This window comes from Helicoverpa armigera, chromosome 14 (assembly GCF_030705265.1).
Source record: "Helicoverpa armigera isolate CAAS_96S chromosome 14, ASM3070526v1, whole genome shotgun sequence".
In the NCBI taxonomy this organism is placed as follows: Eukaryota; Metazoa; Arthropoda; class Insecta; order Lepidoptera; family Noctuidae; genus Helicoverpa; species Helicoverpa armigera.
In genome coordinates, this window is record NC_087133.1 from 8,173,165 (window position 1) to 8,200,322 (window position 27,158).

General features: G+C 35.0%; 2 protein-coding genes across 9 annotated transcripts in view; both read left to right on the plus strand.

The window, feature by feature from the left end:
- The window catches only part of LOC110381684 (cadherin-99C), a 146,339-nt gene extending 142,090 nt beyond the window's left edge, over positions 1–4,249 (plus strand). For 3 of the 6 annotated variants that reach the window (XM_064037795.1, XM_064037794.1, XM_064037790.1), the window contains 4 exons: positions 397–535; positions 1,298–1,400; positions 2,309–2,648; positions 3,040–4,249. In XM_064037795.1, the coding sequence (XP_063893865.1) occupies positions 397–535; positions 1,298–1,400; positions 2,309–2,648; positions 3,040–3,148 (691 nt within the window). In that variant the 3' untranslated portion in view covers positions 3,149–4,249. The remainder of the gene's footprint in view (positions 1–396; positions 536–1,297; positions 1,401–2,308; positions 2,649–3,039) is intronic. The other 3 variants (XM_064037792.1, XM_064037791.1, XM_064037793.1) reach the window with 3 other exon arrangements.
- Positions 4,250–8,140: 3,891 nt separating this feature from the next.
- LOC110381891 (zonadhesin) lies at positions 8,141–26,156 on the plus strand. Of its 3 annotated transcripts, XM_064037747.1 has the most exons (30): positions 8,141–8,290; positions 8,618–8,800; positions 9,741–9,938; positions 10,211–10,393; positions 10,545–10,739; positions 11,099–11,299; positions 11,373–11,555; positions 11,761–11,946; positions 12,032–12,229; positions 12,404–12,586; positions 12,783–12,974; positions 13,128–13,322; positions 13,560–13,772; positions 13,960–14,157; positions 14,298–14,480; positions 14,645–14,833; positions 15,089–15,274; positions 15,525–15,713; positions 15,882–16,067; positions 16,172–16,360; positions 16,561–16,752; positions 17,134–17,334; positions 17,432–17,614; positions 21,449–21,640; positions 22,168–22,365; positions 22,649–22,810; positions 23,532–23,720; positions 24,077–24,274; positions 25,426–25,620; positions 25,815–26,151. In XM_064037747.1, the coding sequence occupies exons 1-30, from the start codon at positions 8,209–8,211 to the stop codon at positions 25,871–25,873; spliced, it is 5,481 nt and encodes a 1,826-aa protein (XP_063893817.1). In that variant the 5' UTR covers positions 8,141–8,208; the 3' UTR covers positions 25,874–26,151. The 3 variants fall into 3 exon arrangements, with proteins under 3 accessions (XP_063893817.1, XP_063893818.1, XP_063893819.1); XM_064037748.1 differs by lacking the exon at positions 9,741–9,938 and having other exon boundaries at positions 25,815–26,070; XM_064037749.1 differs by lacking the exons at positions 21,449–21,640; positions 22,168–22,365 and having other exon boundaries at positions 25,815–26,156.
- Positions 26,157–27,158: the final 1,002 nt, after the last annotated feature.

Sequence of the window (27,158 nt, forward strand, 5' to 3'; positions counted from 1 at the left end):
ATTTTTAAAACAATTAACAGCGGGGTGCAGTAGGCCTCGTCTTGCATGGACGAATAGTGAATCGAAGAAGATAAGAGCAGGGATGCGAGGCGATTCGAAGGCGGTGCGGTGCGGTGCCATAATCCTTGAGCGTCGTATGTGCTTACGAATTGACACATAATATATAGCCTGTCTGTGGTCATTTATAATGACAGATGAATGTCATTTCAAGCGAATATAACAAACAAACTCGCATTCGCAGATATAGATAACAGAGTCAGTTGAAATCCACAGAACTTTGAAATATCAAACTCTGAATAGAGAGGTCCCTCAATTTACTGACATACAACTTGCTTCTTTATATAAAGTTCAAAGATTAAAAAAAGTAAAACCATTAATAACGTAATCCTCTTCCAGATACAAAAAACACAAAGAACAAGCGATACAGCAATACGGTACTCTCAGTATGAGCATGCCCACCCCCCGACCGGCGTCAGGCTACGAGTCCAGTGAAGATGAACCCGCGCCCCGGTACGAAACTCAGGTAAATAACCGAGTATGTAATCTGTTTCATTCATTCATGTTGTTAGTTGGGTAGCATGCAGATTATACAGGTTAGTGGAATTCGAGAATGTTGGCTGAGAATGCCTTTTTTCTTTTCATACATTTTACACGTATCTATTTCTCTCTGTGTGTGTTATCTTCACACCAGTGGATTTTAAACATGTTTTTTTTTTTGCACGACATGAGTCAAAGTGTTCATGTAACATCTTTTGGACCGTTGTTTGTAGTATTTGTCGAACCGCACGTCCAATCAATTTTCCACTCGGAAAGACTGAATTAGTATTAGTATGTAGTGCCTTAATCTTTGTTCTGTCGTCAGCTGATTCTTTCTTGTTTTTCTCCTTTCATTTGTTATAATCAACTTCATGTGTAATGTCATAAAGTCATTTCTATTTTGAGAAAAAACTTTGCATGTGAATGTCTTGCATGTTTGTTTTATGTCTTACTTAATGTTTGATGCAGCAGATTTTTGATTAGAAAATAGTTGTTAAAAGTGATTCACAAAATCGTGAGTGACAAAACACAATTCTTGATTATTTTGAGTAGTCATGGTGCATGAAAATCGTTAATGTTTTATTAGACACGTTCAAGACTTCTCAAAAATAGTGATAAACATTGGTCTTAAAAATATTTGTTGCTTTTATGATCATACCATTTTTTTTTCATTGTTAAATATCACAAGGGTTCACCATTCATGCATGCATTTTAAAATAAATGATTTTAAATGACTAACACATAAAATGAATTGTTCCAGGTTTTGAACATGGCAGTGGATGACGCCGACTTGCAGCTAGACTTCAGTCCAAACAACCACGCCTTTAATATACACAGTGTGCAATATATGTCTAAGGATAATGGTACGTATTACTTCTGTTAAAGTTGTAATTCCAATTAATTAATTCTTAAGATCATTTTGAAAGCATTAAGGTAACTAGTTCTGTAACTTATCTCACACTTAGTTGCAGTGATTTTTGAGTCTTTTTGAATAACTCCTTTTAACGTATCCATCGACCGTTCACAAAATGGCCCTTTGCCATGTAAGGATAGATTGCACCATATAATTTGCTTTGGCCAATTGGCGGCAAATTGACGCCTGGTTTTGGTTTAGTTGTGTGTAAGTATGTTTACATGGCGCAACTAACCCTAAGTAATAATAAGTGATAATAGTTATTTGTTATACAAGAGTGCAAAGTTGCTTTTTAACCGCGGGCTCAATTTTGATGACCGAGCAAGCGAAGGATTCTAAAATTGAAACACGAGCGTAACGAGTGTTTCAATAATTAGAATCCTGAGCGATAGCGAGGGAATCAAAAGAGCACAAGGTGAAAAATCTTTGTACTCGAGTGCAACACGTAACTTTTCATCCCACCTCATCGAGGAAATTACTAAATGCAAAAAAACAAAATGGCGCGCACATATGATTATCAAATTAAAAAGAAGTGCCTATTAAAGTTCATTTATTTGATAACTCAGTTTAAAAATGAACCGAGGTTAAAAATCTATGTAAAAACAATAATAAAAATGACTTAATTAATTGAATAATTCTTTTAAGCAGCATTTTATTTGTTCAACATGTATTTGTTTGAAAAGTCTTATCAAGATTGTCACAAATGGAGTATTGCACACGATGTTCTAAATTCAAATCACTTTGCTGCTCTAGAGGATAAAAACAGCTTTTGCGCTCAGATATCAAAGGGTAAAACTACTCTTTCCGAGATGGTGGGATGAAAAAAATATTAGCAGCTAATTATGTCATGTTTCATAGGTGAACGCAGCCCCACTCTATCCGAAACCGCAACAACAGCACGCGCATCGAGCGTCAACGAAAACGGGGGCACTCTCAACAACATGCACAACAGCCAACTGTTTGAGCCAATAGCCAACAACTCAACACTCATACGGAATACTCAGACGCTCAACCGCCGCGCGCCTACCGCTCACCCGCTCAACAACGCGATAGGCACGCTACCCCGCGTCAACAACAACAATGTTGGCAGCGGGTTGCTGGCAACCACGCTCGGAAGGAAAATCAATGGCGGGAACAACCATAAGAAGAAAGTAACGCAGCCTATTATGGCGTATGATGAGATACCTGGGTTGCAGAGGTAGGTTGGTTTTTCTGATATTCTTTTAGGGTGTGGTAGCTTCTTATTAGTTTTGGTTAAGATAAAATTTGATTCTTCTGCCTAGCTTATTCTGAATCTTTTGGGCTTGGGTTGTGGTCTATAACTACTAAGTACCTCATTCTTAATACTCATGAAGCGCCTACCTACTCATTTTACTTTGCTGATTAAAACCTTTGCAATTTTTATGCCACTTTGGTTTCTTATAGTCTTTAAGGTATTTTGAGTAATAAAAAATTACTGGATATAAATCGAAAATAACCCAAGTGTAAATCCAAGTGTGATTTAATAACTTACTTAAAAAGAAATGTTAGTTTGTCATAAACTCCTTCTTGAAACATTTGTGTGGTCTGACTGCTAAACGTAATCATAGGTTTTTCTATTCCAGGGCTTCAGACAACGAGAACGTAACCTTCGGTAAGAGAAACTTTACCGGTTACAATTACGACCAGTCACCAGTCGAAACTACCACGGAGTTATAAAGTAAAACTTTTTACTAAATAGTGAATATATTTCTTTCTCAAAGTGTTAACGTGACCAAGCAGTGACTTGAACCTAGAAGTGATTGAATGGATGTGAATTCCGTCCGCAAATAATTAATTTTATAAATAAAAAATATTTTTATATCATTTGTGTTCAACGAATATAATAATTTTCTTCGTGTAATAAGAATACGACTGAACTTTTGAATACTTAAAGTTTAAATGTGAATAACGAATTTTTAGATGTATTTTTTTGTACTTAAATGTAACGTAATTTCTTAGCCAAGGCTAGTCCATTTTTATGAACAAAATGTGCATAATAATGATGTAAATATGGCATTACATGGTGATGTATATTTTTAAGGTACCTGAATTGTAAATACAGGTACAAAGACTTTATTAACTATTTTTGTAAATCTATTTTTTACGCTTCTCTGGCCAAGTGCCATCTATCAACTATTGGTTCAATTTTATTCTTTATACATTGTTTGTACATTGAGACGACTGTTTGTTCGATTACTTTTGTACTTAAATTCGTCTTGACTGTCTTGTTAGATCAAACGGTGGCCCCAATATTTTTGCAATACAGTGTATATTTTTAGACTTATTTCAACTTTTCTAATGATTTCACTCTATGAACAAATCTTTTTATTTTATTTCTTTACATATTCTTTACGAATTTTGTGCCAGTTACTGTTAAAATGTATTATAAGGTTTATACTATGGTCTTTTACTTGCGTTTGAAAATTTGCATCAACGCGTATTTTCACTTATGATTTTTATAAGGCGAGGAACATTTTTATTCTGTCATAGGTATGGCGTAGTTTTATGGAAAATATAATTAGCATAATAAAAAAAAATGCTCAGTTTTTATAGAATGTTTATTTTTGAATCTGGCTTGAAAATGTGATTTGTGCCAAACCGATACTAACGTTTTTTTATTTATTTCATATTGGGAGTAAAATGTTACCTAATGTAATTTCACTGTATATCTTGTAAAATAATAAAATGTTTATTTTCATTGTGAAGAATAAATTGTATCATAATTTTGTGGTAAAATTGTTAATATAATTTTTGAAATAAATTAATTTTTATTATCAATTGTGTACTTTTACTTTATTTTCGGATCGTCAGTTATATCTTAAGTAAATTAGTGCATACCTTCCTTAATTACATTAAGCCTTGTTCCAGAGTAGTGAAATAGTGTAGGCACCTTATTACCGTCGTAAAAGCCTTTTAGGTAAAGGGTAAGGCCGAAAATCCCTCTAAACCATTCCAAATGGCCGTGTCAAATTGAATTTTAATGATCAAACCGAATCCGTGCCGATCCTTCTACTGTTCTAAGTTAAAACGGTTAAAATCTGACGAAAACTTGTAAGATGTTTCTGATTATCCTTATATCTATTTGCTATGCTTTCTTAAATAAAACCTTTGAAATAATAATTTGGGAAATAGTTGCTGGTATAAACTCAATGTCTTAGTAACACGGTGGTTTATATTAAGCGTAGCCGTAAATAATGGTTGTGACACAAATGGCTCCTAGATCAGAAGTGGGTTTTAGTCAGCAAAAGTCTGATACTCATTGGTCATTTAATTATTTGCAAAAATGGTTCCGCGCATACAAGATACACCACACTAATACACTTACAAATACGCCCCTCTCGTGTTCCTTGGTGTATTACATATTTTATCAGACAAAGTCTAAGGCCTCATTCTTAATCCTCATGCGTCAACTTTTGATGGGTCATCAAAAACTGAGAGGCACTTGTTTTCTTGCGGTTTCACCCGAGTCCCGGGGGAACTACTTCCCATAGGTACTCGGATAAAATATAGCCTATGCTCATAGATAGTGTAGCTTTCACGAAAACATTTAACCGAATGAGATGATGTTTGCCATGGAGATTCAGTCCGACATGCCTTTGGTAGGCAGACGAACCCGCGGGCGAAAAACAGTCATCAATAAACATCCACTAAACGATAATGAATAAGTAAAACCATCCCATCTTCAACCCTTCAAGCCTTCACGGTAATGCCCAAATATTTCCTGAATACACCGCCAAGCAATCTCGCCTGCGTACATTTTTAAATTTAATATGCCTTTGTACCGAGGTCCCCTATGTATAACGTCGTGGAATTACAGAAACGTCGAATGATATAAAATTCTATGTTACCTTACCTAATGGCTTATTTCGTTGGCCATTCGAAAGATGCTTTACTTGAATTTTAAAGGCCACGTAGAGATTTTAAGTCACATTCACTTGCCGCATATGAATTTCAGTTTTTAGTCCAGAATCTAATCTGGACTTTTGGACGTTTCAGAAACATCAATTATCGATTTGGACTGTGTTTCTCTTTCATGCTGCATTGCATTGCATGCAAAAGCTTAACTGTACTGTAGTTTAAACACCAGAAAAACATACATATATTATTATCATAAGATAGTGGTCAAAACCGGACCGAGTGGAGAAGATTGACATACAGTCACAATCCTCAGCATTGAGGGAACCAGACCAGAAGAAGTGGTCAAAATGTAGTAGTTTCTGCACCTGTGACTACATAACTTATATAAAGTTATGTAGTCATAATGATGATTACAACAAGTTTACCTTCTATCTTCGTAACAGGATAACTTGACCACTAAAGCATTAGGAATGCCCCAGTTTAGCTCCCAGATGGACCTCGTTCACAAATTAATGTTTATGAAATTAGTTCCAGTTTGATGTTTCTTGGTAACTTGTAGCTCGGGAGACGTGTTCCTTGTATAATACCAAGTTTTTGATCCAAGCAAAAAATAATAAAATTGCAACAAATAAATAAATATTATATTGATTTTCAAAAGATCCGTTTTGGTATTCAAAATTCGAGGTTTGCATTACAAGGCTTAATTCTGATAAACCTACTCAATATAAACTTAATTCCTGGACTGACCAATGACAATCCAATATTTCGCAAAAATCTGTAAATGGGCTGCAAATCAAAATAATGACAAACAATAATGTCACATTTTTCCGTTTGCGCGAATACCTACCTTGAACCTATATAGCAGCATATAACAAGGAATTGTCTCACTATAACAGGACCTTAACATCTTAACAGTCAGTTAATGCCTTATGACCAGAGCATCGTAGCCTGCATACTAATGCGCTTGATGAGTTATGGGACCGACTGGAGGTAAATCACAATGTCTTATTTCAATTATGTAAGTTAAACGTCTCTTTGTGAACATTAGATTAATTTCTGCTGAAGTGTCTGCAGGTTTTGTATAGCATAGTCTCACAATGCGGCAAGGTGTGATCATCATCTGCCTATGTAGCTTTATCCAACTATTCAGGGATCGCCTTTCAGGGACCTTATGGAGCTGAGTACTCTGTATCAATGTCTGCCTTCCTCAACTAAGCTACCCGTACAACTGGGTTGTCATATTTTCTGGTTCTGACTATAGCCATATTTTAAAAGTCTTCAATACCAAAGACCGATCCCTCCATGCGTTGCTTGACCTCGTGATCGATTGACCCGTGTGGCTGGCTGTTACTTACCAACAAATGCTTTTCACTGGTGATGCTAATAGCCAGCTATTTTAAAGTGAATCTCTCGGAAATGTGCCTTGTTTCCCTTAGTTCACTGACACACTGAAGCCTTTCCCAAAAAAAATCCTTAATGATAAAAACTCCTTCACACACTACACTACGTATAAGCCCATGATTAAACAAGGCAGGTACCAACAAAAGGCACCGGACATGCCTTTGAAATCTCACACATCGCGTAAAAGGTTCGCGAGCGTTCATTATCAACCCTTTTAAAACTAAAAGCCTTTCGTATGTTCTTGTTACCTATTCCCAGAAAGTGTAAGGTTTATTAGTAAAGTTAAAAAGCTTTTTACTGATATTTTATTTATTTATGGCCTTTGGGTTCTAAGGCTTAACAGCTGTGGTAACTGGTAAATAAATCTATCGAAAGTGAATGCTATACCAACGGTTAATCTTTTGGGTTCTTTGAGGTCAGCACTATATTTTAAATGCAGATTTTTGACGAATCGATTAAATAAATGTATTCGATTTTCTACAATTAATGGTGAACGTGCAAATATCAGAGCCAAACGGAGCGAACCAGACGAACGAATAACGCTATCATAGATCCGTAATACATCGTAAAAAATATCAATTTAAAAATCACCTGAATTTTATTACACAGGTGTCATTTAAATTCAAGGGCATTGACCTGAAAATGTAAATAAAATTATTGAATTTGGATAAATATTATGCAAATATTATTTACATTTCTTGGATTTAGTATAAACGTGATGTGATTTAAAATAGTTGCTTGTAATTTTGTTCCCCAAGGGCTATTGGGTTATAATATTCTATGATTTTATGAAATCGGAATTTGTGTTTCTTTGTATATTGAGTTTTTTTGGGAATGGTTATTAATAAATAAACCGTTATCATTATATGCATTAATAATTTCAATCACATTAAAAAAATTTAAACTTAAACAATAATTAGATTAGACTTAACAATTTCACATGAATTACACACAATGGTTTATTATTTACCTAGAAAATGGCATACCTGAAAAAAAATGGATCGTAGTTTACCTACACAAAATATAATTTATACAAATATTCCCGTTGCGTTTTCCCATTGTGTGTGTACAAAAATTTATAAATACGTAAATAAATAACTGAAAAACAACATTTCAAATTCCATTTCAACTAAAAGGCATTTTTATTCAGAAACCCCCTTTTATAGATAGTATAAACGAGCGTGTTTTATGTACTAATGAATAAAAACAAGTCCACGCTTTGAAAATTTCGCTTCAAACGTACCTAATGATGCACGCGTTTTATTTCACGATCAAACGCGACCCATCAATTTTTTTATTTATTAATCGTGCATATATTTACTGTTCGTTTAATTACAATATTGAATTTGTACAACTGTAAAGGTGATATTTTTTTATTTGTTTAAAACATTTTCAATAGATAGTGGAAAATTAATGGTTGTTTTGCGAAGGTAATAAATAGGACAGCTGTTTTACCAAACACGGGCAGTGGTTAGTTTATGATGTTGCTGTTAGTAGTGCTTTTTATTTTGCCTTTTACTGGTGGTGTTGTCGACAATACGACTTCGAAATGTGAAACAGGTCAGTTGAAGTTTTTTTCGGATATTTTTGGAAATTATCCTATATAATTAGATGCTTTGCCCACAGGCATTAGAATTAATTTGCGATGTTTATAAATGTGATTACTCCTACTTAAATATTTATGCATAGCAATTCGTTTTTTAAACAATAAAGATGTCAACTTTCATTAATTCATATTTATTTGACCAATATTTTTGGACGTTTTTACACAAAAAGTTTATTTAGCAATATTATCGTATAATTTTTAACATGTTGAACGGTTTTATAAAGGACATATTTAATAATACATTGAACGTCTTTTTGTCACCATTAATTTTACCCCTACAGTACCAACATGCCCAAGAGGAGAACACTACACGCGAAACGACCCAGAATGCCGTAGAACCTGTGCAAACCGTAAGGCCGTGAACGACGGTCTGTGCAAACCGTACACAGGTTGTGTCTGCAACCCTAACCTTGTAAGACTGAACAATGATGGCACTGGACCCTGTGTTTCAGGGAAACTGTGCGGTAAGTAGAATTTTTTGTCATTATTTGGATAATCAGTAAACAAACATTTTGAAAAATAGAGCTATAGACAATCCTTAGATGACTGTCTGGTTAATAAAAATAATAAGTGGTTGTATTTAGAAGTCGTCTTTTTCTCTACTAGTACCTAAATAAAACTTTCTTTTAACTATATCATTTTCAATGTCCTCTCATTTCATGGTGATTTTCTTATTTTTCATTAGTTCATATTTTACCTAGGTATTCGTATTCACATTTGGTTTTGAATATAATTTTAAACAAAATTGCATAACCCCCGTGTGTGCCATTTGATTTTTTTTCTTGTTATTGACAACTTTATTCCATCCCTTAACATATGAATAAGACTCTAAAATGGTTGTGTTTTATCAATTTTTTTCTTAATCTCAATTAACTGTTTTGACCAATTATTTTACTCTTTATATTAAGACTTTTCGATATCTCAATCTATCGCTGATCAATGTAAAAACGCGATATACCTAGTACATGTTTTGTTGAAAGACCATATTGCTCATGCTTGGTGTGCACAGGTGCATGAAGTTTCTATGGAATACCAAGCATAATTGCTTATTTTCATAATAAACAATGCTCATAACAACAGTTATAAAAGAATGTCGTGCGTCATTATAATATTACTTTTTATTTTATAACTAATTGACAAAGAACACCAGATTGTACCTACGTCTATCCCTTTATTTGCAAAATTCAAATTTGTATCTGTTTAATCAGCTTTGGGTACATTTATTATTACTATCAGTAATTTAATTTGCTTTTCATGCATGCTAATTGCCCAAATTACGTATTATCTCTTTTACTACCGAACCGCCGTGACTAATTAAACTTCTTACATATTTTCATATCTACTACATTAATCAACACATTTTAACGGCATTTCGTGAGTCGTGACTTTCATTTACTGTTACAGCGTCTGATATTGAACCTATTGGAAATCCAGAGGATCAAGTATATACAGCTAAGGCAGATGCTATTGGTTATGCAATAGCTACTAAAGAATATTCAGTATCAGATCCAACATCGAATTCATCTGCTCATTTTAGTTCTAGATCATCTTCTATCTCTTCTTCATCATCTTCTTACACATCTGTTATAAGCTGTCGTCGAGGTTTGTTCTTATCTTTATTTCATTTTTCATTTTCATCATACTATTTCTTTTTATTTACTTAGAAAACTGCTATTGACTAAAATAGTACTGCGGACAACTCCACTGACAATGCCCAGTATGTGGCAAAACACTGAGCATCCAATATTTGTATTATTATACACCAAGAAAAAAAAAAGATGGAGTGCTGCGGATTGTAAAAAATAATTAGCTGTAGTTATAACAGACGTATAAGATTACTTTTTGATTTTTAACTTGCCCAATGTCTTTTTTAGGCAACAGATGCAGAGATCGTAATGCAGTATTCAAAAACTGCCCAAATCCATGTCCGTTGACCTGTGCATCACCAAATCCTAAACCTTGTGCCAGAATGTGTGTAAAAGATGGCTGCGAATGTAGAAAAGGATTTGTTCTCAATGAAATTGATGGGAAATGTGTTAGACCTTGGAATTGTCCAGGTAATGAAAATTGGAAAATTATAAATACTTTTACTGTATTATTGACACTCAAATCAACATCACTACTGATTACTTCGATCTGCTCGAAACAAAGTTTCTTGCAACTGAGTAGAAGACGAAGCTATGGTTCTTAATGGTCCTTCTTTTTCAGAAGCAAAACGTTGCCCAAAAAATGCACGGTACGTTGTAAAAGATACAACTTGTCAAAAGACCTGTGGAAATAGACTGTTACCCGGGCAAGATCCTGCTGCTACTTGCGAACCATTCACAGGCTGTGTTTGCAAGCCTGGTTTTGCCAGGAAGTTTGACAATGTTACTGGAGATTGCATACCTGAAACAGCATGCCGTAAGAATCCCTACAAATATTATAAATGCGAAAGTAACTCTGTCTGACTGTCTGTCTGTCGCTTTCGCGTCTAAACCACTGAACTGATTTTAATAAAATTTGGTACAGAGATAGAGTTGCCCTTGAGAATGAACATAGGATAATTTTTATCCCGGACTTTTGAAGAGTTCTCTTTGTAACGCAATATGACCGAACTTGACGCGGGCGAAGCCGCGGGCGGAAGCTAGTTTTGTATCATTGTAAAATTGTCTACCTATAATTATGTAATTTGCATTATCTTCATCAGATTCATGTGTTTTATTTGAGTTTGATAAAGTTGCATGTATTGGTTTACTTTAGAACTGTATATTTTTTTCTAGCTTTGATACCCGCTAAATGTGGTCTTAATGAAGAGCCAACTAGTTGCCGAATAGTATGCCCTCCACAATCCTGCGAGAGTATCTACTCTTCATATTATTGTCCACCAACGGAATGTGAACCAGGTTGCGACTGCATCCAGGGATATTTACGAAGTTACAATGACGAATGTGTGCCTGCCGATGACTGTTTCGATGAAAAACGTATGTGAATTCAATGCAACATGTTTATTCTAGTTTTCTACTACATATAAACTTTGATATTTCTTGCTTCTAGCTGTGTGTGGAGAAAATGAAGTGGAAACTGACTGCGAGATCCGTTGCCCCCCTGAATCATGTGAAAGTTTGTACACTACATACATGTGTATAGAAACAAATTGTACAGCTGGGTGTAAATGTATCGAAGGTTATCTTAGAAACAGTCTTGGTATATGTATACCGAGCGATAAATGTGGAACGGGTTAGTCAACTTTATATTCTTCTAGGATTTCAAGGCTCTTCTTATTATCTGGACTCTTGGATACCATTCACCCTATTATTTAACTAAATACATATACTTATGAATTCATTCTTTCAAAAATATACTATGACTTGGTCATACTTGCTGTCTCGGAATGCCACAAGGTTCTACTTTGGGAACCACTACATAATCAAAAATGTTCTAGAACCAGCGGTGTGCAAAGACCTCAACGCAACGAAAGTGGAATGTGACACTGCTTGCCCAGCCACTTGTGCTGATCCTGAACCCGAGGCTTGTGTCGATGTGTGTGTGCTGAACGGTTGTCAGTGTAAAGCAGGGTACATTCTATCTGAACGTGGCGGAGTTTGTATTGAACCAAAAGATTGTCCAGGTGAGTGTACTTATGGACCCCCAAAATGAATATCAAGTATAAAGGTTTATACAAAGATTCGACCAATATTTCATTTTACCTTCAGGTCAATCACCCGTGTGTGGAGCTAACCAAACATACGTTGACTGCAAATATGGATGTTCAAAATACTGTCCTATTAGTGATAGTCGAGCTCAGGTAGCTTGTTCTATAGCATCTCCTTGTCCAAGCGGCTGTGCATGTAAGCCTGGCTACTTGAAGTTGAGCTACGACAACCCAATATGCATCAACGCTTCTGATTGTCGTGAGTATAAGTTTTAATTATAGAAACGCTTGCTTTGGTCACACCTATATTTTAGTCTTAAAAGCTAGGCCCTTGGCCAAATATGGCGATCATATTACGAATGAATCGTACTGCAGTACATAAAAAAAAAACAAAGGAGTGTTTTCTTTCGACTAAACCAAACTTTTATTTCAGCTGCCGTTAATTGTACTAGAAAAAATGAAGTTCTTAAACGGAATCCTACCGAATGTTTCTCTGAAAGATGTGAAGATAGGGGCAAACCATGTGATCCTGTTTACCCAGCCACACCGAGATGTGTTTGTAAAGAAGGTTTCTTTAGAAATGAAGATGATGAGTGTATTCCTGCTTCAGAATGTCGTACGTTGTTCAATTAAGTTATAATTTCTTGTTATAACCAGAGAGTACCTACAGTCAAGCAACTACATCCTCGATGAAAATTTTGAAAATAAATTATTTTAAAGTTCAGATGAATATTATGATGTCACAAAAATATTAATAATATAAAATATTTCACGAAATAAACATTAATTAATATATTACTTTCTATCTATAGCGAACACGAGCTGCAATGGCGATGAGAACGCCATCTTTAGTGATTGTCCGAGCTCTTGTCAAGCAACCTGTGATAATCCTAATACAAACCAACCTTGCAATAGAATGTGCATGAAGCCCGGCTGTGTGTGTAAACCAGGATTTATAAAGATTGTAAAAGATGGCAAATGTATCGACCCCAAAAAGTGCCCAGGTAATGTTTTCTCTTTCACTTCGAAGTGCAAGTAAATTACCATTAAGAAGAATAATGGCGTCATAAATATTGCACATTGAGCAAATAAACTACTGCTTCTTTGTGGTTTGACGTGATTTAAAACAGAAATAATATTAATTTACGTTATTTTAGCAAATCTTGGGTGCAATGGAGATTTGAATGCAACATACAGCGGTTGTACTAGTAGGTGTCCCGCTAAATGTGCTGATCTGGGTAAGGACGATGCTATATTATGCCCTGCTGTATGCGGGCCCGGTGGCTGTGTGTGCAAACAAGGATATTTCCTGAATGACAATGGAAAATGTGTGAAGCCTGAAGATTGTCCAGGTATTATTTGAATATACCTTTATCCATATACGTTTGTCAAGCTGCAAATTTGTCTCAAAAAGAACCAAAATAGTCAGAAAGATTCCAATCTATTTTTTCATACTTCAGTAGACTTCTCGGGTACGTGGGTTGTCTGTAATTTGTAATCAGATGCAGTCCATATTAGGTTCAAAATTTGTGAATATACAGGAAAGATACTTCAAATATTGTTACCTAAATGTATTTTTTTTTCTATAGCCACTGTACCAGTAGATCGTGGATGTAATGGTGATTTGAACGCTACATCTAGTGAATGTCCTAGTGCCTGTCCAGCTACTTGTGCCAATCGGAATAAAAAACAAAAAAATAACGTCTGTATTGCTGTATGTCGGCCGGGCGGTTGTGTTTGTAAACCAGGGTTTATTCTCACTGAAATAAATGGGACTTGTGTCGCCCCAGACGACTGTCCAGGTAAGAGAAAATTTTGAGAAAAAATGACCCAAAAGCTGGGTCTCATTTTGGTCAGATGAAGATATTTTATAGGTATATACTTCCTAAGAGGCATGTTTTAAAATGCCACCAAAGCAATAATGTATTAGGAAAAAAAGATCTGAGCTATAAATGAGTGCCTAATTTTTCCGTCTCTTCTCATGTCTAGTTCAACCACCAACTTGTGGAGCTAACCAAACATATGTTGATTGCAACGTGAGTTGCACCGACACCTGCCCTACTACGGATAGTCGAGCACAGATAGCTTGTTCTATAGCAGCGCCTTGTCCAAGCGGTTGTGCATGTAAACCTGGCTACTTGAAGTTGAGCTACGAAAACCCAATATGCGTCAACGCTTCTGATTGTCGTAAGTAGACATTATTTTTTAAAACCACTCTTTCGATGCTTAATGATGCAATTGAAGAATTTGGCGAATATATAAAAAAAATCAAGTCTATTAAAAAAAAAAAAAAACTAGCAGTAGACGTCACCAAACTTTAATTTCAGCTCCCGTCAAGTGTACTAGACCAAATGAAGTTCTTAAACGGAATCCGAAAGAATGTTTCTCTGAAAGATGTGAAGATAGAGGCAAACCATGTGATCCTGTTTACCCAGCCACACCGAGATGTGTTTGCAAAGAAGGTTTCTTTAGAAATGAAGATGATGAGTGTATTCCCGCTTCAGAATGTGGTAAGTTGTTCATGTATACATAATTTATTTATTTTCTGTATCATCCAAACATTCGAATTATGAAGCTGCGGCTAAATTAAGAATAGTTCATAGTTCATGTTTCATAATTAAGTAATTGAAGACTACTTTCATTGCATTTAATTAATTTATTTTGCCACACATAGGTAAGCCACGTTGCAAAGATCCTAATGCAGTCTTCAAAAGTTGTACGAGTGCTTGTGAACCAACGTGTTCAAACCCTGACACTAATCGAGCCTGTATAGAAGTGTGTAAACCTCCTGGCTGTGTCTGCAAACCAGGATTTGTCCTATCTGAAATAGAAGGAAAATGTGTTGAACCTGACAACTGTCCAGGTATTTAATCAAAAATGTAATTTGTATCATCAGAACTTATAGTATGAAATAGTTTAGATTTAGTGAAAGGTGATGAGTGTGTTTCTGCTTTAGAATGTCGTAACTTGTGCATGAATTCATAATTTATTTATTAGGTATTGATCCCTTTTAACCAGCAACCATTGAAAATGATGACCTATCTTTGGCTAATTTAAAAATAGTTGAAGTTTTGTTAGAATACCATTTTTATTGCTTTTACTTTTTTGCCTCATATAGCTAAGCCCTGCAAAGATCCCAATGCAGTCTTCAAAACCTGTACAAGTGCTTGTGAACCAACTTGTACTAACCCGAACACTAACCGAGCCTGTATAGCTATGTGTAAACCTCCTGGCTGTGTTTGCAAAACAGGATTTGTTTTCTCTGAAACAGAAGGAAAATGTGTTAAACCTGAAAAATGTCCAGGTATTCAACCAATATTATCATTTGTATCATCAGAACTTATAGTACGAAATAGTCGAGTACGAGATAGTAGATTTGAAAACTTTTTTTTGGAGATCTTGGTTGCAAAAGAGATTTTAACGCGACACAGCAATTTCACGAGTCGACGCTCAGCTAAAAATGCATAGTAACGATACTAAGTTAAGCATCGTTTATCCAGGCGGCTGTGTGTGCAAACCGGGAGTAGGATTTTATAAGAAATGTTCTTTTTCAGTACTGGGTTGTAAAGGTGATAAAAACGCTACATTGGTTAACTGTCCCAACGCTTGTCCATTGACTTGTGCAGATAATGGTATTGAGAAACCTTGTCTTGCCATCTGCCTTCCAAGTGACTGTCAGTGTAATGATGGATATGTCCTGACTGAGAGAGGTGGCAAATGTATCAAACAGGAGGACTGTCCAGGTAAAATTTTCTTTTCATTTTGGAGCAACATTTTAGACTGGTAGTCGACCCCAATATGGGTGGGAAAATAAGGATAATTTTCGGCCCAATTTGAATTCTTCAGTAGGTTGTCTGAGTTTTATAATCACAAGTAACTGTTTACTTATTGAGTGTATTTGTCGTCTGCAGTACAACCACGTTGCAAGGTCAACGAAGTCTTCAGTGATTGTCCAAGCCCGTGTCAAGCCACTTGTGCAAACCCTAACACTAACCAACCGTGTATTAAAAAGTGTATGCCACCCGGCTGTGTGTGTAAACCAGGATTTGTTAGAAGTAAAGAAAATGGAGAATGCATTGAGCTTCAAAACTGTCCAGGTAGGTGTTCATTGAAATCTATCATAAAACTAGAAGAGCAAGTTTAACTTCATTTATTATAGTTGTATATATTTTCTTTCTTTAATACTAATCTTCTTATGCAGTACTGGGTTGTAAAGGCGATAGAAACGCTACATTCGTGGACTGTCCCAGCGCTTGTCCATTGACTTGTGCAGACAATGGCATTTTTAAACCTTGTCTTGCCGCCTGCCTTCCAAGTGATTGTCAGTGTAATGATGGATATGTCCTGACTGAGAGAGGAGGCAAATGCATCAAACAGGAGGACTGTCCGGGTAATATTTTTCATATGCTTCTTATTTTGTGTCAACATTATAGTTGCCAATAATGATGTCAAGTAAATCATTGAGCTAATGAAGGGATGATGATAAATGATTTCTTAGCTTCTTCGAAAGGTGGATTAGAAACGTTCATAATTTTTTTGGAAATTGATTTAAACAAGAACGGACTGGATAAAGAATTGAGTTTTTTGCAGCTGAGCCTCAATGTAATGGAGATAGAAATGCAACATCTCAGGCATGTCCGAGCCCATGTCAGGTTACTTGTGATCAACCAGAAATCAAAGGCGCTTGCACTGCCATGTGTGTCAAAGACGGTTGTGTATGTAAAGACGGATATATAAGGAACAATACTGGTGGAGTGTGTGTCCAGCCTGAAGACTGTCCAGGTTAACCATTATATTACAAGATTTACATTACAAAAGTTCTAATTGGAGGAAAAATTAAAATTTTCATTTTTATTTAAACACCGAACAATGAGCTTTAGTTTCCAGTTTCTGATAGATTTTTAATGTTATTTATTTTTTATTCACTATCATCATCAACCTCTTTATCTCAACTTTATTTGGGGTCCGTGCAACATGTTTTGTCTTTCCAACCCGTTGTCATCTCACAGGTCATGTTCTTTCTAACCTCATCGACTTTCACACCATCCAGTCATCTTTCAATATTTACTCACTATCTTAACAGGATATACCCTTTTGAATCATGATGATGCAATTAAATTGTTCAGTTTAGGAAATATAGCAAATGATGAATTTAATTTCTAGGTGGATCACCAACTTGTGGAGCAAACAAAACCTATGTAAGATGCAATGCAGGCTGTCCAAATAATGTCTGTCCTAAAGACGATAGCCTTGCAATAGTCGCTTGCGACCCTCCGAACCCATGTCCTGGGGGTTGTGGCTGCAAACCAGGATATTGGAGACTCAGTGAGGAAAATGATACCTGTGTCTTGGGCGCAGACTGTCGTAAGTACCTTTTTAACTGTCTTCCCAAAAAGGAGAAGGTTCTCAATTCGGATGTTATATATTATGTCTTTTTCTTCTCAAAAATGTTTGTTTTCAGCACCCATAATTTGCACAAGACCAAACGAGATGTATAACCCGAATCCACCAGATTGCTTACAAGACAGATGTGACAATAGAAACACTCCTTGCGATTTCCCGTACCCCAAGCGACCAAGCTGTGTCTGTATAGATGGTTACTTCAGGAACAGTGAGGGTATTTGTGTACCAGAATGGGAATGTCGTAAGTATATTGCTTTCTCTAATTAGGCAACGGATTCTGATTAAAATATAACTTTGTCCTTTGAAGATTCAACTAGTCTTCCCAGTGGAACTATAAGTTTTCATTGGTGAGGAAAAGTACGTACGTATAATGCGCACATAAATAGCAATTTACGTGCCCACCAGGATGGCAATGCATTAATATAAGACTGCACTATCAATCACTAGGTAGAAAAATACCGTTATTTTTCTCTTGGAAAAAATAATCTTATGAGTGAGAGAGTTCGTTTACATCTACGTGGTGTTGAGAAGGATTTATTGTCGCTTGCATTTGAAAGATATTGCAATAAAATAACCGCGACGGTTGGACACTGAACCTTATTACCATATTTTTCATTTGAATTTCGTCAGAATGCAGGGGAACCTCGATCATAAATCTGCGCACAAAAAGGGAAAGTTTTTAAGATTCTATTGTCGCATACGAAGCATTGCTTCCATCCAGCCATTTGAAACGTCCTTTAAGTTCCCCGCCATTTCGTCGAATAAATTCTCAAAACGCTTGCTATGACCAAACTTAGACATTTATATGAATTTTCTGATAATCCTGATGAATCGTCTTCAATTTCATTTACTTTTGTAATAAATGGTTAAGATCAAAATCGTTTTAATTAATCTGCTAAGAAGACAAATAGCTTGTTTGTCTTAAAACAATTCCGCTTGTGCCACGTTCAAGGGTTTAAATGAGAAATGCGTTTACTCTTAACTATTGTTTGGGGAATTTAGAATCTAAAGAAGTACCTATGTTTATAGAATTGCTTTGTTCCGATGCATTTGAGCGAATAACACGAAACTGAAAAGTGGAAATAAATCCCGGCTTTTCGGAAGGAAATTCGAATGGCTTACGTGGAAACCAACGTGAAACAGGTTTTCGAAGATTTAAGTAAATCTATTTAAATGAAAAACTTTTTTTGACCAACTTAAAAAAGCTTTAACGAGAAACAATTTTGATCCAAAAATGGTAACCATAGGTATAGTAACCGAATACGTAAATTATATATGAAGCGATTTGTAGTTACAATGATTAATTTAATATACGTGTTGATGAAATGTTCGCAAATCATGTTAATTAAAAACTGAAATTAATTGAATAGAGTAAAAAGCGATGTATCGAGTAACAGTCTAATAATTATTTCTCGTAACTATGGAAACGATAATTAATTAAACCAACTGTTTTTATTTTTATAAACTGCCATTTTGTTTTATAATATGAGCTACAAAAAGTTCGAATTATGATAGGTAATTTGAACTGATTTAGAAGCTAAGGTTCTTTTACTTAACTATTTTTTACATTCTTTTTATGAAATCCAAGAAATAATTGAAATTATTCACGCTAAAAACATTGTTACTGCCTCAAATTGAATTACATTTTACGTAACAAACTTGCAACTCAGTAACATATACCTACATCCTAATTGCAGCAATTAAGGAAATATCTAGTGAAGATAAGTGAAACGAGAAATCCGACAAAGTAACTTTATATGCACGTTATTGCACATCTCTAGCGGTAGAGATGTTCCCACGGTAATGGAGTGTCAGTTGTCGATACTTTGTTGGCGTATATTTCCTTCGGCTTTCGGCTTTTGTTTTTTTTCCTACATTCCTTTGTAGGACTTTTATTGACCTACATTGTAGCACATTTGTTGGTTTGAATATCGATTGTCAGTCATCGTATCGTTATAGTTTTAATGTGTTCAAAGCGTTAATTAACTAGACAGTAATAAACCAAGTAGGTATAAAGGATTGACTCAAATTATTTTTGGTAGGTATAGAGTTAGGTAAAGGTGTAACAGGTGGATGTTTTTACCATTTCGCAAAGTTATTTCATAAGAATGTGAGTAAAACCATATGCAACTGCTAGCGAATTACAAAATTATCACATTGATAAACAAAGTCATTGACAAAAATAGTCTGTGACGTCATATACCGATTAAAACAAATCGTAAGTGTAAAAAACATTTTTCGAATTTCAAAAAAATCCCCGGTCGCAGCATCATTGTATGAGTCAAACCAGTTGTTTAGTAAGTTTGTAGTATTTATCCTTATACACTGTTTGGTTCATAATATTTTAGTGAAGTTGCTGTCACAATGTGGTTCGTGTATATTTTGGTAGTTTGTCTAGTGAAGTGTAGTGTTGCGAATTATATCGATGGAAAAGGTAAAGTTAGAGATGTTTAAGTAATATTTTATAATTTGAATTTTACAGTTAATGTGGATAATATTTAAAAGGTAGATGTAAACTTTGCCTGAGTAGTTATTTTTATGTTAACTACTATATGTTACATACATATGTTATCAAAAACTTAAAAAAAATATATTTACCTTAATATACGATTAGATTTATGATCAGTGCATATCGATAACAGTAAGAACGATGCTGGAATTCGAAGAATTTTCTTCGATAATTACCTTATTTTCGTATTATCTTCCTTATTAAAATTCCAATCATTAAATTTAAATTGAAATTTAATTAATAAACTTTCAAATAACTGTCGTAACAAAGCTTCCTGACGTTTCCTTTATTTACTGAACAAAATTAATTAACTTGTGTTAAAATTTTGTTTTATTGGAATTCGGAAAGAATTTGTAAGATTGCTTGATCGACAGTTTACAAAGTAGGCTTAAAAATAATTTCGATACTGACTTAAGTTACTTAAAGAAAACTAGTTATTTATAGAATTTGACTATCTCGTTAAACTCGAATTAATCTAAGTATATTTAATTCTACTTCCTTAGTCAAAATGCATACACACTGAAATCAAAATATTATAGATTTCATTTATAGAACAACAATTGAAGTTAAGTCCATTAAAGCCTGAATAGTATTACTTATCAGTAGCAACAGTATAAGCTTCTATTATCTGTGGTTTTATAGGCTTTTGAAATGGCTTACCTAATGACTGGTCCATGATAGTTGGACTCAGACGGCTTAATGGTTTTCTAAAGACGGATTTGTGATTACTAGGCAAATGTACCTATTGAAATAGTTTTCAATTTGTATTGTTGGTAGGACTTGGTTATCTATGACTGGGAGTTGTTTTTGATTATTGTTTAATAAGCAAATTATAAACAATTAATAGAAAAGTGATGTAGTTTGAATTTAAAGAAATATATGTAGTCTACAGTTTGTAGTTTAGTTACTTTTTCAGGTCATAATTATAAGAACCGATTCTGAATTTGCTATTATTGTTTTGGTAAAAATCTACCATATTTGACGGAAAGTTATAGGTACTTCCATCTTGTTCCATGAAAATTTTATAACATTCTACTTTCTGTAATCGTTATTTAAGTGTTTCATTTCAAAGATAAAAAATAAAGATATTTGTTGCTTCATACTAGTCTGAGAGAAGTTGTATGAAATCCCCAGAATCTACTACTAACATACGTACCACTTGAAATTGAAACAAAGCTATTTAATAATAAACAAACTTTTTTCTCTAAGGGTTTCGCTGTCTAAGTTTTAAATTGTATTTCGAATTTATTAGTTTTTAAAACTGGAGATTTGAAACAATATAAACAAGATAAGTTTAAAAATAACAAAAGTTAAAAAATGTAAGTTGTTTGCTGATATGAAAACTTTTAATTAAATATTTACAAGATGACTAGCATTTTTATAAAAAAAAATAGAAAATAGACTGTGCGAAAAAAGTATTTGCAATAAAATTTATGAATATCCATTAGGTATAATTATTCAGGTAATCTTTTACTACATTTCGAATGTCTAGGTAAAGGATCGCTGCATTCACAATTATGTACATTCTCCAAAACGCCTAAAAAAATAACCCCAATTATTTTATAGCTGTGCTAGAATGCGGTTACAACGAGATAGAAGTACCCTGCCACCAAAAATGTCCACCGCAGAGCTGCGAGATCGCATACACAGAGTACATTTGTACCAAAGAATCTCAGTTATGCGTCCCAGGGTGTGACTGTCTTCCTGACCACCTTAGGAACGCTAGTGGCATCTGCATTCCTAATGTGGAATGTCCTTGTAAGATTATTTCTGTTAAAGATCACGAGTCATTTGTTTTTTGTCATTGTCGTCGGCTTATTTTATTTTCACCTCTCCCTACTTGGTTATAGTTTCTTCTCATCTATAATGAGCATCGATCACCATGCTTTCTCATTTGCTGTACCAATAAAGGTGTGTTTCTTTATAATTTTCTAGTCACAATCATCTTTTTAGAAAATACAGAAAACTTTGAAAACAGCTATATTTGTCCTTGTGAAGTTTTGAACCACTTTTGTGGAGCACTTCAAAGTCATACGGGTCCTGAATGGAAACTAAAAGCAGGATTGTTACGGGCCAACATTACAAAGCTTTCGTGCAAAACGTAAATCTGACATTCATAATTAAACGATTTGATTACTCTCATAAAACATTATCTGTATTCATATCTGCTACAACTCCACAATTACAAACACAACCCATGAGCACAAATTCTAAGCTTTACATACAAATTGCTATCAAACAACCCAAATGTTTTTGACCCCAATTCCGATACCCATCATTTTTAGATCCTGCACCTCCCGTTTGCGGAGAAAATGAAATAGCTAGGGACTGCAGACGGATTTGCCCGCCTCAGTCTTGTCTTAGCAAGTACGTGTTGTATCGTTGCTTCGAAGACTTACCCTGCGAACCTGGTTGCGACTGTATTGAGAATTATTTGAGGAATAAAGATGGAGTGTGTGTACCGAGTGAGGAATGTCCTGCGCGTAAGATTTTGTGTTGACTGTCCTTTGTTTCTGGCTTATTCTTCTTCTGTTTTTTTTCTGTTCTGTAGTTTTAAGTTCAGGTATCTTAATAGAATGGTATAGCTATCCCTAAAAAGGCGTTAAAATAAATGAGTCGTGTAAGTCAAGTCGCCTAGAGGTAGACCAAGGAACGCTGCGCTGGCGAGAAGATATTTACGTCCTTTATGTCCTTTATATTTATGTCCGTAGAATGTGAAAACAAAAACGGCATACGGTCAATCAGTTTCTAATGTTTTTGTTACAGCTTGTCATAAACGTGAAGAATGTAAGCCGACCTGTGCTAATCCTAACCCGCCAAACTGCGAATATTCTCCACCGAAGGAAAACATCGACGGCTGTGACTGCAAAATAGGATATGTGTTGTCAGAAATAGGAGGCAAATGTATCCCTATTGAAGAATGTCCAAGTAAGTAGTTCTTTACTAGGGGCTGCGGGATTGTTTGGTAGAGTTACCGCGGCCTTGGTACATAAAAGGCCTTAGAAGGAACATAATGGGTTTCATTTTTTGATTGATGATGACACAGCGAGAGGTTTCATTTGATAACTTGAAAAAAAAAAATGATGAGCGAGTAATTGTGGCCAATAAAGCAAAAGATGTCAGTTATATAGAAATTGAAGTAGTATGCGTGTTTTGACTAGACCTTTATAGGAAAGAGGTGCATTACATTATTATTCTCATGTAAATAAACAGTGATACCCGAACTAGAAAGGGCCTTGCGCCTATATCAACACTTTTGTTTACCTACGCGAATGAATATGGATGATATTTGATGCTATATTTAGTCATCCAGTAAAGGTGAATTTCATAAATAATAATATTCACAATAGCATTTGCATTGTAACGTTGTATAGAAATAAGTTAAAAACAAATGACTAGAGAAAAGTTTCACAACCCCGGCTAAGTAAAACAGTAGCCCTAGTTAATGAATAATATTAGCCTATTTACCTAGCTAATTTATTTTCGCAAGGCGCAAAAATCGATGGGGTCTTAAATTTAAGGAGAGCTAGAGGGTAGCAATTAGGTAGCAACTCTTTATATGTATTTCGAGGGGGATCGGTGAATAGTGATAGCGATTCTGATGTTAACGAAGGAACGCAGTTTTAACCTGTATTTTGTGATATTTCAGAAGATTTAGGCTGCAACGGTGATGCAAACGCAACTATAAAACAATGTCCGATGCCTTGCCCTGCTAGATGTGACTCACCAAATGCAATTCCGTGCAAGAGGAAATGTGATGCCATCGGGTGTCAATGCAAACCTGGGTATTTGATATCTAATGTCACTGGCAAATGTATACTGCCTAATGAGTGCCCTGGTAAGTTTAATTTTTGATAATAAATAGAATGATCTGGTGTTTCGTGTCTTAATATTTTTTCATATCTGCACACAGTTTGGCCTATTACTGTCATAACTGATGACTCTTTGGCATGCTTGGCCTTTCGGAGACTCCTATCTGGTCTGGTTTAACTTAGACTTTTATATTTTTAATATGAGGGAATGGATGCCTTATTTTAAATAGATGAGGTTTCTAATAAGAAAGTCGTCATCAGGAAGTCAACTAAGATCAAATCCTTATTCACTTTTTAGTTGTGAATGATTGCATTAACTTAGCAAAGAAGTTCTAAAACGTTCTTGACGGGGATGTTTATCATGAATTGATTACATTTACAGGTGGAAACCCTTGCGGTAAAAATGGACGGTTCGTTGACTGCAAGTCTAACTGTACAAGAGACTACTGCCCAATTGATGACAAACCAAGAGTTTCATGTAACACTTCTGCAAACTCCTGTCTCCCTGGTTGCATCTGCGAATTGAATCACAAGAGGCTAAGCGTTAACAATGATACTTGCATTGTTTCGTCAGATTGTCGTAAGTGATTTTAATGCTAATTTAATTTTGCGTTTGTACAATCTTAAAATGGAATTAGGAATTGACTGGTCCTTAATATTAAAATAATTTGTCTACCTTGTATCTCGAGCCCTTCTGATTTTCTTCTTTATTTAATTCGTCTAAAGTAATGTATTTTTCTTGGTTAGTTCTTAGCAGTTAGTAGTTCGAGAATCTATATTTGTGTCTGCCAATGAAAGACGCAAAAAGATACCTTTGTCTAAATTCTATATCCTCAAAGAACAGACCCTTTGTATATTCTATTTCCCCGTTGAATGTAAGCCACATCACGGCTTAGACTACTAAACTGTTACTGAAATATAATATCAGTAGCAAAGGGAAGATACAAAAGACTATTTGTATTGAACAGAAACAGGATATTGCATTTGAAGATCAAATACAACTGAACGCAATGTTGACTATTGTTTCTATCTTTGAGGATGTTGGAAATATAAAAATTATAAATGCTTCTTTGCTCAGGTAAAGGAAATTATAGCAGATTGCTTGCTTACGGTGTAGCCGTGCGTTTGTTTTGAATTACAATATTTCTTCTTCGTCTTCATTGCCTTTATTTACCTTACTCCTTGTTTTCCTGAGGATCCATATTTTTGCATCTGATTACAATACCCGATCCATCCGTTGCTTTAGATTAGAGATTGTTTGTCATTAGCTTTATATAAATCACTAGCTTCTGCCCACGGTTTCACCCGCGTCCTGGATTGTGACAAAAACTTCAACTTCCTTCTCAGGGGTCTAAGCTATCTCAGTTTAATTATCAGCTTAAACAGTTCAGCTATTCTTGAGTTATAAAATGTGTAACTAACACGACTTTCTTATATACATTTCTATAGACTAGCCTTTTTCCCGCGATTTCGCCCGCGTCCCGTGGGAGCTACTGCCCGCACCGGGATAAAATATAGCCTATGTTACTCGCAGATAATATAGCTTTCTAATGGTGAAAGAATATTTAAAATCGGTCCAGTAGTTTTTGAGTTTATCCATTACAACCAAACAAACAAAGTTTTCCTCTCTCTCTCTCAATCTCTAATCGAATATGTCAAGTCATTTCACGACTCCCATCATAATCATCATTTGGAACTATTTCTAAAATTGTTCTTTTTTAAATATTCCAGCTCCCATAAACTGCACAAGACCAGGTGAAGAGTACAACTCCTGTCCTTCGCCATGTCGTAAGGAAAGTTGCAAAGACATAAATAACCAGCCAACAGTCTGCAATACTTTACTATTGAACTGCGAACCTGACTGTATCTGCAAGAAGGACTACTTCAGGAATTCATCAGGAATTTGTATACCTGCTAAGGATTGTCGTGAGTTGAATTTTAGCTTCTGAAAAATTACGGCTTTATTGTCCAAGACGGTAAAAAATGTTATATTTAAAATCTAGCCTATTAAAATTTCTAGGCAATTTTTGCGCTGCATAACAGTAAAATATAGCCATATAATATAGCCTAGCGTCCATGATCGATTCAGTTTCTGCAAATGGTTTTTATCTTGGTTTCAGCCTGCCGGAACGAATATAAACAAGGTCAAGACAAACCAGTTCCTCCATATCTAAGTTAATGTAAAGAAAAATTCTATCTTTTTCTGTAATTGCCATGTTATTCCGCGTCACTTCGGAACCAATAAATAAAAAAACTATTCTGTCTTATCCGCACAAAATCTTATTTTCGTCTTGATAAATAAACGACTATCGAAAGAAATAGATACAGTTTTATTCGGAGGAAATATTCTTGTTTTCCCACAAAGTACAATAAAAGGAAGACCTCATGAATCAAATAAACACTACTAATTTGTTGAACGCAAAAGTTTTGCGTGGGCGAGACGAATCGGCTCATCCATCTTACGCAGGTTTTGTTTCGAAAAAAATCGATTATGGTGAGTATCTCGGACCTTTGTATTTCCATATTTGTTTATTGCATTAGGTGAAAGTCTATTAATAAGATATGGTTTTCTCGTATCCTGATAAAACCTTTGATTTAATACATAGGTAATAATGTGACACTTTTGTGTCTTCTATAGGTAGTATACACTGTGTATAATTCTGCTAACTCAAATATTTATGGTGCCTAAACAGCAAAGAGCAAAAATAAACAAAACGGGTTTGTTTAAAAAGGGCATTATAATTTGGTACTTTCATATCCAAAGCTAATGATGACAACACTGAAGAAAGATTCTTAAATATTTCCGCATCATCTCTTGGCAACGGCAGTCAAAGAAAAGGCACACAAACAAAGGCTTAAATCCAACAGAGAATTTAATATCAGGATTGTTTTAAAAAATGCAACGGTAACTGCAGTTACTTAATGCCAACAGGCACTTATATTTTCTCAGAACGACTGTAAAGTGGGAAGTTATTGCCTTTTGGCTGATTGCTTGTAACATCGTTTTACTCGTGTCTCATATTTCATCGATGAAAATTTCAGTCACATTTTGATGTAGGAAGTTTATTACGTACAGACGACCGACAGTGTGTTTGCTATAAAATTATTTGATGTAGGAAATGCATGAAAAAACATGAAACTAGAATATTTCGTAGTCAAAGTTGTTTGAAAGCTATTTTTTTAACTTTGTGCATGGGTCGATCGATTATAAGGCAACGCTTAGCGCGTTTAACCATGGATGGATAGATGATCATCTTATCATGATGAGTTGCTTCGTCTTTCGAAAGACACGTTAGATTGTGTCACTTTTGGAATTGAATAAATAGAGTGGTTTAAAAAATCATGGACGGTTGTGGCTGAATATTACCTATCGAAACTTCAATAATTCCATGAACTGCCTTTCATCTGCCATAGTTTGTATCTAAATTGAAACCGAACCAGCTTGATATAAAGTTCCAAAACTC

Excerpts from the sequence above, each read along its gene's own strand:
- LOC110381891 (XM_064037747.1), top strand. The coding sequence starts at position 8,209 with ATGATGTTGCTGTTAGTAGTGCTTTTTATTTTGCCTTTTACTGGTGGT. Across the intron at positions 10,740-11,098 it reads CATACCTGAAACAGCATGCC|CTTTGATACCCGCTAAATGT; the intron begins GTAAGAATCCCT and ends ATTTTTTTCTAG. Across the intron at positions 12,587-12,782 it reads TATTCCTGCTTCAGAATGTC|CGAACACGAGCTGCAATGGC; the intron begins GTACGTTGTTCA and ends TTCTATCTATAG.